Here is an 18,803-nt window from a genome sequence, read left to right on the forward strand (position 1 = left end):
TAACCCTTAATGGTTCAGGGGCATCCAGTGTCCTGACTCTCAGTCAACTGTTGGTTCAGTTACAAGACCTTCTCTCTAGCATCGTTCCAGTTATTTCAAAGTGTCTCTGTGATACTCCTATTATCTCTGCTCCCATCTCCATGAAAGCCTTCCCACAGTCTGCTGAGAACATAGATGCAACAGCTGCCAATCTCTCTATGTCCAAGTCGTTTCCCCTTGCTCCAAGTAAAGATAAGTTCCGGAGTAAGCCACGGTCTAGACTTTCTGAAGAGGAACGCAAGCGTCGCATGCAGTTTCAACTCTGCTTCTACTGTGGGGGTTCTGATCACTTTATTAAAGACTGTTCTCTCCGTAAGCCGAGGAAGTGGGATAGATCTCCACATTACAGCATTCATAGTTACAAACCTTCCTATGTGGAATCTCCAGCTCTTTCTGAGCCGGTCAAGAAAAATATAAAAGTTGATCAAAGAAAAACCCAATTCTACAATTGGGGTCCTATGTCCAGGAGCCCCATTTCCAATTCCGGGAAACAAAAGAGATTTAATGAGACTTTCTTCACCAAAGGAAAATCTAATTCTGCAACCCAAGACGGGGCGTCTGTTTCTATAGCTCAAGGAAAGGTATCCAATGTTCAAGCTCTACTAGGGGCATATGAGTCTTCTCAAAAAGGAGTTTCTGATCTGTCAACCCCAGGAGGGGTGCTGGAGAAAACAACCCTGAGAGAGGTGTCTGATTCGTCAACCCCAGGAGGGGTCACCGAAATTTCAGCCCCAAGGGAAGTATCCAGAGCCAAGTTCCCAGATGGAAATTGTTGTGCTACAGATGCAGTTATGAACTCCTGTTTGCCATTTTCAGAGAGCACCACCCTGTTGGCATCCAGCATGGACCAGGTCCAGGATGGTCTAACTGAACACTTGGATACCACTCATTCCGGTTCCAACCGGATTCTGACTCCTTCGGTTCCAGCCGATTCCAGCACCTTCGAATCTAATCAAGTCCTATCCGTCAGTCCAAAGACTCCTCTGGTTCCAGCCAGTTCAAGTTCATCAGGATTCAATTCAGGTTCCGAAGGTGAATTTGTTGATGACTCAAGCTACATTATGGGAGGTCCTGCTCTTTCCTGTTATGCTTTCACGCATGAAGAGGTTCCAGAATTACCAAAAAGCTCTACAGATCTCTGTATGAAAAGTCCTCGTTCTAGAACAAGATTTAATTTAAGACTTAGTGGAGTGCTAGCTTCAAAAGCACGATTTTCTCGTACCTCTAATCCAAGGAAGGAACCTTCTACAGGTTATTCCTCAGTCCTTTCAGATGAAGAAGATTGGGAGGACTTCTAGCAATCCAGTTGCTTCAGGCTTTCCACGCCAGATTTTCCTCAAGCCTAAGAAGTGTCCTGGGGCCACTCCTAAAGGGGAGGGTACTGTCACGATCCAGGTAATTCCTTATTAGTATTTACCTTCCAAATGCCTCCTGAGACTGTCCCAGTGTCCCAGGCCTGGATTCCATCTGCACTGTCTGTGTGCAGCATGCTGCATCTCATTGTCTCAAATCTCTTTACTATGATTCTGGCAGCTTCATGGTTAAAACTCACATGCAAGTTACAAACAGTCTTTCCCTCCAAGTTCAAACATGGGCGCAGCCATGTTTGTTTTCATCACATGTTACTTTTCAGCCAATCAGCTGCACTCTGCTCTCAGCCTGATTACACAGCAGCTGCACTCTGGTCTCTGGTTAATTGCCCACCAATCCCTGCTAACCTGTGGGTTTAATAGCCTGTCCCAGCATTGAAGGATGTCAGTGCTTCAATGGTCTTCAGTGTTTCCAGTGAGCAGTTCTTCCATGGACTTTCTCTGCAGTGCTTCATTTGTCTCCAGTGGTTCCTGTGTGCAGTCTTCTACAGATTCTTCAGTGAACTCTCCTGCATTCAAGCCTGACTCCTCTGTGTTACACTCTGTGGTAACACGACACCACTGTGATTAACCCTCTACAACATCACCTTATTCACCTGTGTTTGTATTCCGGCTTTCCAGCAGCCACTCTTCAACTACAGTTTTCCAGCGCACTCCAGCTTCTATTTCAATTTTCCAGCAAACCCTAGCTTCATTTACAGTTTTTCCAGCGAACCCTAGCTTCATTTACAGTTTACAGAACTTTTCTCTACATTCCAGGTTACTGGTATTAACCAGTTGCACACCTAAATTTCCACTTGTGACTTTCTGTTGTTTTTTCACGTTTTCTGACTTTTCATTTAATAAAATCACTGAAAGATATTTCCAGTTGTTGTGGTCACGCCTTCGGGCATCCTTGCTACTGTCTTTACGCATGTCCAGGAGTCACATGGCTCCTCCTAAGTTCAAGTACCCGTCAGCCCCTACAGCTGAGGCTCCCAGTCACGGTCATCAGCCCTCAGTTGTGACAATTAATTTCAAATCAAATTCTTCAAATTGTGAACAATCACTCCAAAGGATTGTAATCTTTCAAAATGTGAAGTTCTTATTCTCACGGAGTGATCGCTGCTTAAAATCTAAGCAATCTGACTAGATTGCTTAGATTTTAAGCATAGATCGCTGGTGCTAGATCAGCCTGCCGTGCAGGCCAATCTAGGGTGAAATGAGCGGCCCCCCGTCTCCTCCCGCACGCTCAGCACACATCGCACTGTGCTGAGCGGCGGGAGAGATGTGTGCTGAGCGGTTCGCTCAGCACACATCTTTCCCGTGTATAGGGCCCCTTAGATTTTAAGCAGTGATCAATCCATGTGTACCCCCCACAGTGATAGCGATGCGCGGCCCCATGCATTGCTATCACTGGTGCTAGATTGGTCTGCATGCAGGCTCAATCTAGCAGGTCGCTCATTTCACCCGCTGGGTGGGTCACGCTGTGCTGGGCGGAGAGATGTGTGCTGAGTGGTTTGCTCAGCACACATCTCTTCCCAAAATGGCCCTTAAGTGGCTTTGTGCAATGTGTGCTTGGGGAGACATCTTTTTAGATCCCTCACTCATGTCTCTGTAGCTTCCCTGTCCTTCCTCCCCAGTAGAGACTGGAGATCGGAATATTGCTCACAGGCAATTAGGACAAAGTTAATAGTTAAGCAGGTGGCAGACGTGGCACAGCAGGATTAACCGCTTTACATGTCACATAATATAAAACAATGAATTATATGATCACTGCTGTTGCTTTGGCTCCCAACGTCAGCAATCTAAAAATAAATTTTATCTCCAATCAAGTGGAGTATCCAATTAGCGGCGGTTACTTACCACCAGCTTATCAGGAGTTTTGTTTCACCTGGTTCAGGCAGGCACTACCAAATCCTCGGGAACAGCCCCGTTTTCATCCGAAAACTGGGCTGTTTCTACCAAAAACACACAGGTTTCACTGAACCTGTGAGTTTTCGGGAGAGAATGTATTTTTTTTACAGGCAACCAAATTGAAACATTGGCCCTCATTCCGAGTTGTTCGCTCGCAAGGCGAGTTTAGCAGTATTGCACACGCTAAGCCGCCGCCTACTGGGAGTGAATCTTAGCTTGTTAAAATTGCGAACGATGTATTCGCAATATTGCGATTACATACTTCTTAGCAGTTTCAGAGTAGCTTCAGACTTACTCGGCATCTGCGATCAGTTCAGTGCTTGTCGTTCCTGGTTTGACGTCACAAACACACCCAGCGTTCGCCCAGACACTCCTCCGTTTCTCCAGCCACTCCCGCGTTTTTTCCGGAAACGGTAGCGTTTTTTCCCACACGCCCTTAAAACGGCCTGTTTCCGCCCAGTAACACCCATTTCCTGTCAATCACATTACGATCGCCTGAGCGAAGAAAAAGCCGTGAGTAAAAATCCTAACTTCATAGCAAATTTACTTGGCGCAGTCGCAGTGCGGACATTGCGCATGCGCACTAAGCGGAAAATCGCTGCGATGCGATGAAATTTACCGAGCGAACAACTCGGAATGACCCCCATTGTGAAAAATTTACCTTTTTCATGCCCAATGTTTTTTCACCTCTAATTGGACAGCCCCTACAAGTGTACAATTAAACTTGAAATCTCTTCTTTTATGTGTGCAAGACAGAGTAGTATGCCTACAATATGCTAAACTAGCAGACAGTAATAATATTGTTACTATTCACATAAGCAGAGCCGGCCCTAGCCAATTTGATGCCCTAGGCAAAATTTTGTCTGGTGCCCCCTAGCACTGCCGCTAGTTCTGCATCTGACCCAGAAACTCTTAGGCAGTGGGGACCACTGAGGGTGGGGGTGGGGGGGGGTACCCTGTTGGCCAGTTCAACCCTGCATAATGGCACACAGTGATGCCCATAATACACATAATTCCACACAGTGATGCACCTGACACATATAACCCCACATTAGTAATGCCCATAATAACAATAATTCCACACAGTGATGCACCTGACACATAACCCCACATTAGTAATGCCCATAATGCACATAATTCCACACAGTGATGCACCTGACACATATAACCCCACATTAGTAATGCCCATAATACACATAATTCCACACAGTGATGCACCTGACACATATGCCCCACATTAGCAATGCCCATAATACACATAATGCCACACAGTGATGCACCCGACACATGTACCCCACATTAGTAATGCCCATAATACACATAATTCCACACAGTGATGCACCCGACACATATAACCCCACATTAGTAATGCCCATAATACACATAATTCCACACAGTGATGCACCTGACACATATGCCCCACATTAGCAATGCCCATAATACACATAATTCCACACAGTGATGCACCCGACACATATGCCCCACATTAGCAATGCCCATAATACACATAATTCCACACAGTGATGCACCCGACACATATGCCCCACATTAGCAATGCCCATAATACACATAATTCCACACAGTAATGCACCCGACACATATAACCCCACATTAGTAATGCCCATAATACACATAATTCCACACAGTGATGCACCTGACACATATGACCCACATTAGTAATGCTAGTACTTTTGCTTGCTGGTGTGCTTGCAGTCAGTGTGTGCGCCCATGCAGCTCCCTGGATCCACGACTGCGTTTTGTGAGATTGGGTGGCAGGGTGAGTGCGTGCTTGCACTCGCACCCGTTAAAGGGGCACCCATACTGATGTGACCTCACAGGGTATGCCATCCTGGCAGGGGAATTTTACGGCATGGACTGACTAGGAAATAAAGTGTGAGGAGAACACTGCCCATGGTATGTCCCTGCAGACACCTGGGGTTTGCACAGGGATAAGGGACACACACAGGATAGCAGGGTCCCCCTCCCCCATGTGCACAAGCAGTTTAGGTGATGTCAGATTTATGTGAAGCAGTCTTCCAAATACACATGTGGTATCATAAGGATCTATCCAGTAATAACCTTATATAGTCAGTGAAAATGTCACAGGTCCAGGAATTGCAGTTACCAGGCTTCTGCTGTCTGTCTGAGGTCTCACAAGTCAGGGGCATTCAAGCATGTCGGAGGGAGTATAAAGAACTTTAAGGGAGAGTGTGCATTTTATTTGACAAATGTAAACAGCAGTGTATACAAGTACTGATTGAATACATTTGGAAAGTAACAGTTAGTTTGCAGACTGTCCTTCCCAGCATGAGATACTGCAGGGACGTGCTTGGATGCCCCCAGACATGCTTGGATGCCCTAGGCAAATGCCTAGCCTGCCTATAGCTAAGGCCGGCTCTGCACATAAGTAAGATAACATTTTATTTAGTTATGCAGATAATGGACTGGCTAGATATATCTGCTTATTATGGCTTGTGCTGCAATATTAGTTTACTGTAGCAAATGCCAATAATTAGATTATTGTGTTATCGTTTTCATACATTTGAATATTTGATACATTAGTGTCCACTGCAGTTTTATATTAACATTACAAAGTAACAAATTTCTGAAAGACATAGGGCACATTGATTAAATAATATTTTTGGGGGGTATCTGCAAATATTACAGTATTTATATATACAAGGACTACAGCAGAGCAGCAAAGCATTATGGAGTTGGCCCAGAAGCTAATGCCATCTTCATCCTATGGACTACAGATTGCAAATATAAGGTGCATACAAACGGTGCGATATGAACTACTGATACAATATGGACTATATAGTCCATATCAGTAGAAAACATAGGGGCTAATTCAGACCTGATTGCTAGGGTGCATTTTTTCCATCCCTGCGATCAGGTAGTTGCCGCCTACAGGGGATGGGGGAATTCGCTGTGCAAGTGTGCGATCGCATGTGCAGGAGAGCTGCACAAACTATTTTTGAGCAGTCTCTGCGCAGCTCAGGACTTACTCTTCCAGTACGATGATCGGAGCTGGAGCTGACATCAGGAATCCTCCCACAAAACGCCGGGTCCCTCCTGCGTTTTTCTGGACACTCCCTAGAAACGGTCAGTTGCCGCCCATAAACGCCCTCTTCTTGTCAATCTCCGTGCGTTCGCCGGTGCAATCGGATTTTTTCGCACCACCTCATCACTGAACGGCACTCCCCGTCGCTGCATAACATCACACCTGCGCATTGTGGTGCATACGCATGCGCAGTTCAGACCTGTTCACCCACTGTGCGAAAACACACAGCAGTGATCAGGTCTGAATTAGCCCCATAGTGCATATTGCACTGTGTGTATACACCTTGCAATATCGATGCACTGTCCCACAAGGTTGGTATCTCAAGAAAAATTAGGCTGTGCAGGCATGGCAATGTTCATTATATTGTGTACAATCTAGTGCATATCGCATGAGTTTCCAGTAGTGACCGATATTAGCTTGCGATACTGATCTACGTGCCCCTGAAATATCATCCCAATATTCAAATGAGCTGTCAAAATCGGCCATAGCCAGAATCGCACATAGTCAAAATTGCAAGTTCATATAGTCAAACTCACAAGTAAATATAGTCAAAATTGGTGGTTCTGGGCTCCATGGAGTTCAAGTGAAATCACATAGTCAAAATTGGCCATAGTCAAAATCTCACCATGTGTATGCACCTTTACTGGGAGAGAAATCAATAGGATTCTTCCCCAGCAAAGGCCGTTCACCAGACTCTGAACTAGGAACTAAAGTGATCATACTAGTAATCACATTACTTTTACACATCACAAGGACAGGCTTCTATCAGAGCCTCTGTCCTGGCATGTGTTATTTAATGCATCCCGATGAGCCTTAATGAATACATCCCGGGGAGCCTTAACTACTTATTGCTGGGATAAGCAATTGAAAAGAAATTCATGCCTAAAACCTTCTAAAAAAAGAAATATGCCGATTTAGTTTTTTTTAATAAAATTATAAATGTGGGAAAGGGATCTTTTTAGATCCCTCACCCATGTCTCTGCAGCTTCCCCTGTCATTCCTCCTCAGTAGAGACTGGAGTTCTGAATATTGCACAGCATTTAGGGGACAGGAAAACCAGCGGGCCTCCTTACTTTACTATAGAAATAAAATTACTGTGAAGAAGATGTATCAATCATTAAATTGCGATAAATGTCCCACTAATTTGTGTTCAAAAATTCCAGTATGCAGGCATACCCAGATTCAAAGCTGTCCCGGCAATGCAATTACTGCTGGGTTTATGACCTGAGTCCAAATCTGCTTGCATGTCCATGGGCATATGCATGCACAAGCAGGGCCGTCCAGTGCCATGCTGGGCACCAGTAAAGGGGTAGGGGCACTCGTTTCCTACCCTACTTGATCTGGAAGAGTTTCCCTCCTCCCTGGCCAGCGCCATCTTCCCAGGGATATTTGGGAAGATGACACTGGTCACTAGAGTGCAATGACTCCGGCACGGCGCAAGAGACTTTGCTTTCTACGTGCGGCGCCATCTTCCTGAAGATATTACCGGGAAGATGGTGGAACCGCTGTCGGCCATCCACAGCACAGGTATACTTGGGGGGGTAGTGGCGTGGGGTTAGTAGACTCGCCCCTCTGGCAGATCGACCCAGGTAATTTGTGCCTGCCCCTCCCTATTCAACGCCACTGCGCACAAGCCATAAGGCCCACCCTCTAAACATACTTGCCTACTTTTGGAAAAGCATTTCAGGGAAATTGTGAAAGTAACACCTATCAGCACAGACATGGATTGCTACAGTACATTCTTTTTTCACCCATGAACATTATGGGGGCAAGGTGCAATCAGGGAGATTACAATATTCTTCAGGGAGTCAGGACATTTGCTACACTATTGTGCATGTGCAGTGGCCATTTTGGCTACAATTTTGGCTGCTACTGCAGCTCCCGACACTGGACTCCGGAAGGTGAAATAAAAATAAGGGTGCAGTGTGATTGTCAGGGGGGACACTCCCCTGATATAGTAGCAAATGTCCTGACTCCCTGAAGAATATAGCAATCTGGGTGTAGTATGGTATGCCGGTGGCCCGGGCTCCCGGCGATCAGCATACCGGCGCCGGGATCCCGACCGACGGCATACAGACAGCGTGGCGAGCGCAAATGAGCCCCTTGCGGGCTCGCTTCGCTCACCACGCTGCGGGCACGCTATTTGTTCTCCCGCCAGGGGGTTGTGGACCCCCAAGAGGAAGAAAAAGTGTCGGTATGCCGGCTGTCGGGATTCCGGCGCCTGTATACTGTGCGCCGGGATCCCGACAGCCGGCAAACTGAAGACCGCCCCTCCAGAACATGTCGGGTGCCATGTTTTCGGAGACCTGCGTATGCACAGTAGACTCCGGCACAATGCTGGACACTACTGCACCGTGCAGTGCAGGGGGCCCACCCGGAGGTGCACATGGGCCCCCTCCTCTGTTAAAAAGCCCCTGCCACTTTTAGAGTTGCATTTCTGTTTTATTCATTCTCTGCCCTCACTTTATTATTATTGTTAATGAATATAACACCACCAATTACACAATACTGTACAGACCACATACACATGGGGACATTTTAGTCAGTATCCAATATTAACCTACCAATATGTTTTTGGACAGCGTGTGAGGAAACAGAAGCACCCAGCAGAACCACATGCAAAAACACAGAGAACATACAAGCTCTACACAAATAGAGGTACCTTGGACGGGAATCATGACACCAGATGCTGTGAGGCAGCAATGCCCTTTTCATTCAAATTCTCTCTTGTACTTACAGTATGAATATATAATGGTAGTTAAACATAAACACTCTTTATTCACACAGTGAATAATGGCCTCTGTGTTTCCCATGCTGCAAATGGACTTACCCCCATCACTGGTGTGCACAGTCACCATTGCACTGTTATTAGACTCCACCAGATTTCTGAGTTTCACAGATTGCTGTACATGATACAAGCACATAGATACTGTTAGTGGTTAAATCCCAAGCATAGCTATTAAGGTAAAAACAGTTTTGATAGGTTAATTACTTGCATAAGCATATATGATATCATCCTATCGAAATCCAGAAACACTGTTAGCTCCCTTATTGTACATACAACTGCCTTAGGCAGCTGCATTATATTACAGAAAAGTCTCCATACAATGTACTCTATAAATGCATGGGGTGTTTTATCTAGTCATGGAAAATGTTAGTTAGAATCCCAGTATTCAGGAATAAAACATAAAAAACAGAAAGTAAAGGAAAACGACTTCAGTTTGGTTACAGTACTACCTCTTACAGTCGCTGTGAGGATCATTGCTAAACAAGTCAATATGGGGGAATTCAATTAGGTATGGCCATCGGTGTGGTTACCATTGATTGTTATGACCATCTATGGTTGTCTATCCAATGGATGACTATCGATGGTTCCACCAACTGATGGCCATCCCTGTTTTTTCACTGACTGGCCCAATCAGAATCTGGGAGCATGGCTTTGTGGGTGTTGGTGGGCGGAGCTATGCTCCTTGTCCCGGCAGCTTGTAGAAAGATTTTTTCAAAAACATTGGGTTATTTATGTAAGGCTAATTAGGGGCAGCGTGTGTGTGTGTGTGTGTGTGTGTGCGTGCACGAGGCTAATGGGGGCAGCATGCATGTGTGAGAGGATAATAGGAGCAGCGTGTGTGTGTGTGGGGCTAATAGGGGCAGCATGTAGTAGTAGTAGTAGTAGTATGAATGTTATTAGTGGTTGCTAGTAATCGTTAGTAATATTGTAAAAGTGAAACAATACCTGTCTGAGATCATAGACTGTCAGAATGATGGAAAGAATGGTAATCACTATAATAACTATAGAATATTCAATGTATCCTTCGGCCATCCACAGACTTAGACTGGCTACTTGAAACAGATAATAAGGATTTAAAACCTAGAAAAACAAAACAAAAATAAACAGATATACTGTACATACAGTGAAAGTGCCTGCTGCAGATATATGAATATGTTCTATCATTATAATAAGGTTACGACTTTGATTCATAAATTATATGTGAAATAGAAAAATAAAAGTAAGAGTAAAGGTTTGGAAGGAGATATTGTAATAGAATAAAGAAACGATGGCTCATGAACTATTACTAGATTAAGGAGGCACAATGTGTACACATAGGGTCTAATTCATGTCTGTATGCAAAAGTTGTTATTGCAATTGCGATTTTCTAGGCTACAGAGCTGCTAATGTTAGCTGCCACCCAGAAATTAAAAGAGTTGCCTCCCCTCTAGAGCCATTGCAAACTCATTCGTAATTGCTTACACATTCTCACCCTATTTGCAAAGATGAGGAACATCGAAGTTAAGGGTAGCCTTATGGCTATGCAGATTGGACACAACAGTATTGACGCAGGCAGGCCCGACGATATGTAGCAGAGAAGGGAGGCACCAGGCTGGAGAGATGCTCTCCCTGATCTGCATCCCTGCTGCTGCTGTGCCTATTATGCTGTATGACAGGCAGCGGTGCTGGCAGCTTTAAGCATCCTCACCCATATCCTTTGACAGTGCAGTGTGCAGGATCTGAAAAGAGGTGGAGCTACACTGGACCAGGCTGATAAGGAGGAAAAGGAGGATGAGCTGCTACAGCTCTGACCAGCAACACTTCCTTAGGCAAGTGGATGGAAAAAGAGTGAGTGAGCTAAAGAAAGTGTGTGTGTGTGTGTGTATGTATGTAGGTTTGTATGTATGTTTGTGCGTGCGTGTATGTGTGACTGTGTGTGCATTATGTGTATAAGTGGCACTACCACAGGGGGTATTATGTGTACAAGCAGCACTACTACAGGGTGCATTATGTGTGTAAACGGCACTACTACAGGGGGCATTATGTGTATATGAGGCACTATTACAGGGGGCATTATGTATGTAAATGGCACTACTACAAGGGGCATTATGTATGTAAATGGCACTACTACAGGGGGCATTTTGTGTAAGCGACACTACTACAGGGAGCATTATGTATATAAATGGCACTACTACAGGGGGCATTATGTGTATGAGTGGCACTATTACTGCGGCATTATGTGTATAAGTGGCACTACTACAGGGGGCACTATGTATAAGCGGCACTACTACAGGGGGCACTGTGTGTATAAGTTGCACTACTACAGTGGCCATTATGTGTATAAGCAGCACTACTACAGTGGGCATTATGTGTATGAGGGGCACTACTACATGAGGCATTATGTGTATAAGTGGCACTACTACAGGGGGCATTATCTGTATAAGTGGCACTACTACTGGGGCATTATATGTATAAATGGCACTACTACAGGGGGCATTATCTGTATAAGCGTCACTACTACAGGGGACATTATGTGTATAAGCAACACTACTATAATGGGCATTGTGTATAAGCAGCACTACTACTGGGGGCATTATGTGTAAAAGTGGCACTACTACAGGGGGCATTATGTGTATAAGCGGCACTACTACTATGGGCATTGTGTAAAAGCAGCACTACTACTGGGGGCATTATGTGTATAAGCATCACTTCTACATGCAGTCTAATGTGAGTCACATTGTGCTACTTTGGGGGTACTATTGTGTGGCCACGCCCCTTCCTTGCGAGACTACACCATGTTTTCATTGCACACCAAAGGCGTGCACTGTCCCTTTGTAAAGTATGGGAGGGCGCAAATTTATAGTTTGCAGGGTGGCGCCGAATACCCTAGCACCGGCCCTGGATGCAGGCACCATGTTTTTGCACATATACGCTTGCAGCTGACAGCAGATACATACCCTGAAAATGGCAACTGTATCTCCAACCACTATCCGTGAACACCCCCAAATGGCCATTTACTGTCAAGCACTTCTCCATAAAATCTTCAGTGCGAGAGAGAACGCAGCAGCACCTTCGAAGCAAGTGCATTTCAATCACAGTACATGCCCAGTCTGCTGATAATCGCTCCATTGTGTGAACATCGGCCATTGCATACAAACATGAATTAAGCCCATAGTTACAGCATTAGAAATTGAAAAATATAATAGCTCTAACTAATAACAAAAAACTTAAAATCCATAAGATCATAATGTTTTATTTTATAAGAGTATCAATAAATTGGCACAGAACTGCAGAAAACATAAATGTGTACATATATGTATGTAATTGAATACAAATGCTAAATTTCTGAAATGACTAAAGAAAGAATAGGGTCAGACAATAATAAAAATAAACTGAATGACAATATTTGTGCACTGAACTAGATAATAGTGAGCAGCCTTATATAAAAGTGACAAATTAACAGGTCTTATTTAATACGGTCTTGTGGTTCCCAGAGTCCCCCTTTTTATGGGTTAATGGAATTATTCCATAGTCTGTAGCCAGATTACCAGTTTTGAACTGCCGTCATTTTAGGGAATGTGCGTAGCCAAACATGACAGCTGCACATCGCAGAGATTTCCAATTCCCACTTTTATTACAATGTAGATTTTAATGTCACTTATTTTGACGTGTAGTTATCATATGTCACTTGTTACTTTGTGTATGCAAGACTGTAATACTTTAAATAAAATTGTTTAAAATAAAATATTTAGAGAAAAACGTGTAAAGTAACCTCTTTGAAGAGCAGTTTCCATATTGGAACAATTTCAACTTCAATGGCATTTGGTCCACAAATGTTCCTCCTGTAACAGGATTGGTCACATACAGTATAAAATAGTAAAAATACAGGTGACAACACAGCTCTTTTATAGCTACATCCAGAAGACAAAAGAAAGTCATTATTAAAACAGAGAAAACCTAATTCTATTATATGTACATATGACTGTTTGTCTGTTTTGTACATACAGTAGGTTATAAGCCATCAGGGGATACAGGGGGCACAGACTGTATGTACTGTATAGAGGGGGTCATTCCGAGTTGATCACTCACTAGCAGTTTTTAGCAGCCGTGCAAATGCTATGCCGCCGCCCACTGGGAGTGTATTTTACCTTAGCAGAAGTGTGAACGAAAGGATCGCAGAGCCGCTACAAAGTTTTTTTGTGTAGTTTCAGAGTAGCTCTAAACCTACTCAGTGCTTGCGATCACTTCAGACTATTCAGTTCCTGTTTTGACATCACAAACACGCCCTGCGTTCGCCCAGCCACGCCTGCGTTTTTCTTGGCACGCCTGCGTTTTTCCGAACACTCCCTGAAAACGGTCAGTTGACACCCAGAAACACCCTCTTCCTGTCAATCACTCTGCGGCTGCCAGTGCGACTGAAAAGCTTCGCTAGACCCTGTGTGAAACTACATAGTTCGTTGCATTAGTACGTCGCGCACGCGTATTGTGCCGCATAAGCATTCACAGAACTGCCTTTTTTTAGCCTGATCATTGCGCTGCGAACAAATGCAACTAGCGATCAACTCGGATTGACCACCTGAGTCCATCTGACAAGGAGGCCTGCTGGTGCCAGTGATCACATATACAAACTGCATCTTAATCACAGACAGTTACAGGGCCAGATTAAGGCTAGTGGGGGCCCAGGGGTAATCAAGTAAAATTGCTGTAAAAATCCTATGTACCGCTCCCCCTTGTGTACTGTTAACACACACTATCTGGACGCAGCAGACACACTGCCTTGACACAGCAGCATGGGCAGGGACATTGCACTGCAACAGCAGACTCCGCCGGCTCAGGGTCAGTGTCTTGTGGGATTTTACTTGACTATCCCGCGAGACTAGCTGTAGACGGATGAGCTTCTCAGCAGCCGTTATTACCAGCTGAGCCACCAGAGGGAGACTGTTCTGCTTGAAACAGCAGTGTGGGGGGGCCCATGGACAACCGCCCCTCGCGCCCCTCCCTTAATCCGGCCCTGGTCAATTAGCTGCTCTGGTGAGCTACAATGGCATATAATTAATAATATCTTTTTTTTTTTTTTTTTGCTCTTCATGCACCTGTCTGATATTTTCCCTGCGTTATGTTTATTTCCCTTTAATTTGCCCCCACAAGTTCATTTTTATGACATCATACAGCACTAGTAGGACAAATGCACTGCCCATCTGATATCTACTTGTCCTGACCCTTCCCTGTCTTCTGTATTTCCGCCAAATGCTTGTCTATCCTTGAATCATATCCTAAGCCTTGCAGTTTCTGAATTAATTCATAGGGAAACACAATATTTAATTCCTTGCTAAAACCTAGGTAAACAATATCCACTAATCCGTCCTGTTCTTTTAGTTTAGTTATGCAGTGAAAAAAGTTTTACATTTGTTTGATGTGATCTACTTCTTGTACGTTTTTTACTTTAAATGTGACCAGTAACCTCTTTTTAGAAGTGATTTGATTAACTGTTAGACTACTTGTGTTATTGGAATTGCCCACAGATTAATATAAAAATCAATCTAATCTCCACCTCTATAATAAAATATTTTTAAATTCTGTTACTATTAACTTTTTATTTTGTTGCAAAAATAATGTGTATTTGTGTTGCTCACAACTGTCTTGTTCCTCTTAACTAGAGCGCAGGAGACTCTAACGGGAAGCATTCGATATCTTGGCTGTCGGGATCTCGGCGCTCAGCATACCGACGCCGGAATCCTGACCACCGGGATACCGACAACTATTCTCCCTCTTGGGGTATCCACTGGAGGGAGAATAAATAGCATGGCACATGTAGTGCGCCACTGTGCCTGCAGTGTGGTGAGTGCAGTGAGCCCGCAAGGGGCTCTTTTGCACTCGCCCCACAGTCGACATTCCGGCACTCGGGAAACCGCTGCCGGTATGCTGGGCGCCAGGATCCCGACAGCCGGGATATCGTAGTAGATTCCTTCTAACATATATTACTTGCAAGGGTGTAGCTACCATTGGTGCAGGGAATGCATCTGCTATGGGCCCCAGAGATAAGAGGGGCCCCCCTTGCCTGCTAAAGTTATATGTGTTATATACATTTTTCACCAATAAGTGGTACATAGTGGCCCTTACAAACTTTTGCCTTGGGGTCTACAATCCTATATAATAAAAAAACAACTCTGCTCCTCACCTCTGTTTGCTGAGACAGCTCAAAATGAAAGTGAAACTACAGCCTTCTAACGTGCTGCTGGTAATACACACTGCACCCCCATACCCCTTCATATAGTGCCCCTTATATATATGGCGCCCCCTCCTCCATATACTGCTCAAGCCATATAAAGCATATTCTGTACCTCTCCTCCATATACTATGCTGCAACACCAGGTCACTTGCCACCCCGGGACTCAGCAATAAGTAACAGCAGTAACCAGGAAACAGATACAGGAACCACCAGATGGTCCTGCAGTGCTCAGAGCAGAGGCATCAGAGACACGTATGGCCAATTACTGGTGGGGGGCGATGGTGAATCAGTCTGGCAGGAAGAGGTAAGACCCTGTGTCAGGTGAGCAGTGCAGTGACCGGGACGAGGAGGGGGTCGGTGCTGGGGCTGCAGATAATGCGAGTGAGGAGGAGGCAGATAACCGGCTCAGCAGCTTTATACATACTGCACGCTGATAGAGGGGTGGGGTCCTCTGCTCACCCTCCCACACCCCGCAGAGGACCATGCCCAGACCCCTCTGGCCAGCTGCTGGTGACTACTGGTATCTTCTACCCACCAGACTGGGCGAAAGCTGTGCGGGGACTGGTGAGCTTACATGAACCAATACTGGTGTATATAGTGCAGCATCATTATAGCCTGCCCATTACAGATATACAGCCAGGGACCGCCATCAGGGAGGTCCTGGGGGCACAACTATCCTGGGCCCGGCCTCTCTGACAGAGAGGGAAGGGCCCGGGCCATTCATTCGACCCTGACGTTCTGCAGCCATTCTGCTGCCGTCCTCCATCCTATTGCTGCTTTTTATTTAAAATGTCCCTCCCAAAATGGTCGCCGCCACAGAGGAGACAGTTATTCAAGATACTAGAGGAGCCCTCTAGTATCTAAAATAACTGTCTCCTCTGAGGCGGTGGCCATTTTGGGTGGGATATTTTAAATAGATTGAAGCACGAGCAGGAAGGCGGCAGAGAGCAGACCCTCAGCAGCAGGAAAGAATATTTATTTTTTCAAAAATATATATTTACTTTTTTAATATATATATATATATATATATATATTTTTTTTTTTTCTTTTTTCTTTTTCGGGTGGTGGAGTGTGAGTATGTGTGTGTGTGTGTGTGTGTGTGTGTGAGGGGGGGGGAGGGGCTGCCTTTATTTGGTCTACCAGCAAAATAATTGCAACGCTTACAGCTGGTGCAAAACACAGCTGCCGGGCTGTTAACCAACCAGCCCCGTTCTAGCCACATAACACCCATCCTCTACTCCCTTCACTGGCTGCCTGTAAGATGGCGAATCATCTTCAAGATTGGCTTACTGAGTTTCAAAGCATTACATGACCAAGGCCCAAGGTGCCTGAAGCAGCTTCTGACCCCATACTGCCCCACTCGATTACTGCGATCTGTAGATGAAGGACTTTTAGCAGTACCTAGAATCTCCCGTAATTCATCTGGGGGTTGAGCTTTTAGTCATGCGGCTCCGACTCTATGGAACTCACTTCCCTGCACAGTTCGAGAGGCCCAACTATAGAATCCTTCAAAAGTAGACTCAAGACTTTCCTGTTTACTCAAGCATTTCCATAATGTCCCTTTTAGTATCTTCATGCTTCTGTATTTTATGAAAATGTACTTCATTATTTTCTGTACTATATTATGCTATGTATCTGTTAAGCGCCTTCAGTCCTATTGGAGAAAAAGCGCTATATAAATAAAATTATTATTATTATTATTGTCAGTCCCGGGCCCCACAATTTCTGATCGCTTCAGTGTCAGAGTGTGACTACTATGTGCTCCATCTCTACTAGATGAATCAAGGAGACTAGTGTTAATGCTTTGTACACTCAAAGGATCCAATTCAATTAGCCATGAGAGCCGTAGGCACGGCTTTTGGCAGCTTTGCTGGGTTCATTTTCAGAGGCTGATTTCTGTTAGCATCCTATGGAGTTGCGGGCAGCAATCAGCTACCATATAGGACAGATATCCGCACATGATGAGCTATTTGAATGTATGCAAAACACTTTGAGCCAATGCTATATTATTTAAAACATTTTTTTTTTTTACCAAAACCTTTAAAGTGATCTAAATATCATGCAGCACACACACACACACACACACACACACACACACACACACACACACACACACACACACACACACACACACACACACACACACACACACACACACACACACAGTGTCAAAATGTTTCCTGGTGTTCTAGATAGAAATCATGCCATACCTTAATTTTTGTTCCTCCATAGTCATACCTGAACCAAACCTAAAGTGTAGCTGGGAACATGAATAAGCATCTTCCAGTGTCCTAAAAAAAAGTTCAACATGAGCAATCACTTGTAGCATTTCAGCATGCATCATTCCCTACTGAATGTATCGTTACATCGGTTGTCCCATCGGCTGGGAACCACATCATCTTAATGTGTACCCAGCCTTACCCACTGGGGTTAAAATACATGATACATACTTTTCATATGCTCCAAGGACCTTCCCTAATGCAAGTACAATTATTTGTTAACAAATATACTGTATGTCAAACACGTTCATTTTTCAAATGCAATGTCATTGGTATTTGAACTTTAAACTTCAACGGGCATAGATGTGATTTGGCATTAGGTTTGATTATTGGTTTTGGATGTTATCATAGACAATATATTTACCAACAATGGGGGTAATTCAGATGTGGTTGGAGTTGCTTAGACCATCGCAAAATACAGATTATCGGTACTTTGCACATGTGCAGGACCCGTTCTGCACATGTGCGAACAGATCCTGCAATGATAGATGCAGGACGGCATCAGAATGTCAGTGAGTAACAGTCTGATGCCTTTAGGGTGCAGGGAGGGGGCAGCGACAGCCACAATTTCTCCAAACAAAGATGTGTCGCCGCCGTTGCAGGGGAGTGTAGAGGCTAGGATCACCGTCAGAGGACAGAGATTTCCTGGCCTCTTGTTGGGAGCTGCGGCAGGTGACTTGCGCAACCTCACGGGTCACGCAGTCGGCCGATGGTGCAGGAGATTATCCTTGGATGCAGTTCTGATCAGTAATAAAGCAGGATGGGTGACGCCTGCTCCTGCATTGCCATTTTAGAGCTATTTGCTACTACCACATCTGAATGAGGGCCAACGTGACAAGCAGTAGCAATATTGCAGTAGGAAGCACAATTACATTGAGCTTAGAGACATTTTTATATTTTTTATTATACTAGGTTTTGTAAACACAATTAAATCGAAAAACTTCAAAGAAATAAAATACAAGGAAATATTTCTTCCTATAGTTTAACATTGCTAAGATGTGTCTCTACATACCCAGCCTTTTGGAAGCTTTTCTCTGAGTGTAACCAGACATACTTGATTTTCTGCACCCAAATACATTTAACCTGTTAAGCCAAAAGAGCACAGTATGAGAAGACAGCCTGAGAGAAATTGCCTTACGTGGGAACACATTGAGACTAG

General features: G+C 44.6%; 1 protein-coding gene across 1 annotated transcript in view; it reads right to left on the reverse strand.

Moving 5' to 3' along the window:
• LOC134909484 (probable cation-transporting ATPase 13A4) overlaps positions 1-18,803 on the reverse strand; it is a 240,195-nt gene that overhangs the window by 130,675 nt on the left and 90,717 nt on the right. Inside the window, exons 4-8 of the mRNA XM_063916408.1 lie at positions 18,657-18,727; positions 17,576-17,656; positions 12,909-12,978; positions 10,103-10,237; positions 9,200-9,272 (exon numbers count right to left, since the gene is read on the reverse strand). Of these exons, the coding sequence (XP_063772478.1) occupies positions 9,200-9,272; positions 10,103-10,237; positions 12,909-12,978; positions 17,576-17,656; positions 18,657-18,727 (430 nt within the window). The remainder of the gene's footprint in view (positions 1-9,199; positions 9,273-10,102; positions 10,238-12,908; positions 12,979-17,575; positions 17,657-18,656; positions 18,728-18,803) is intronic.

Source organism: Pseudophryne corroboree, chromosome 4 (genome assembly GCF_028390025.1).
Source record: "Pseudophryne corroboree isolate aPseCor3 chromosome 4, aPseCor3.hap2, whole genome shotgun sequence".
NCBI lineage: Eukaryota > Metazoa > Chordata > Amphibia > Anura > Myobatrachidae > Pseudophryne > Pseudophryne corroboree.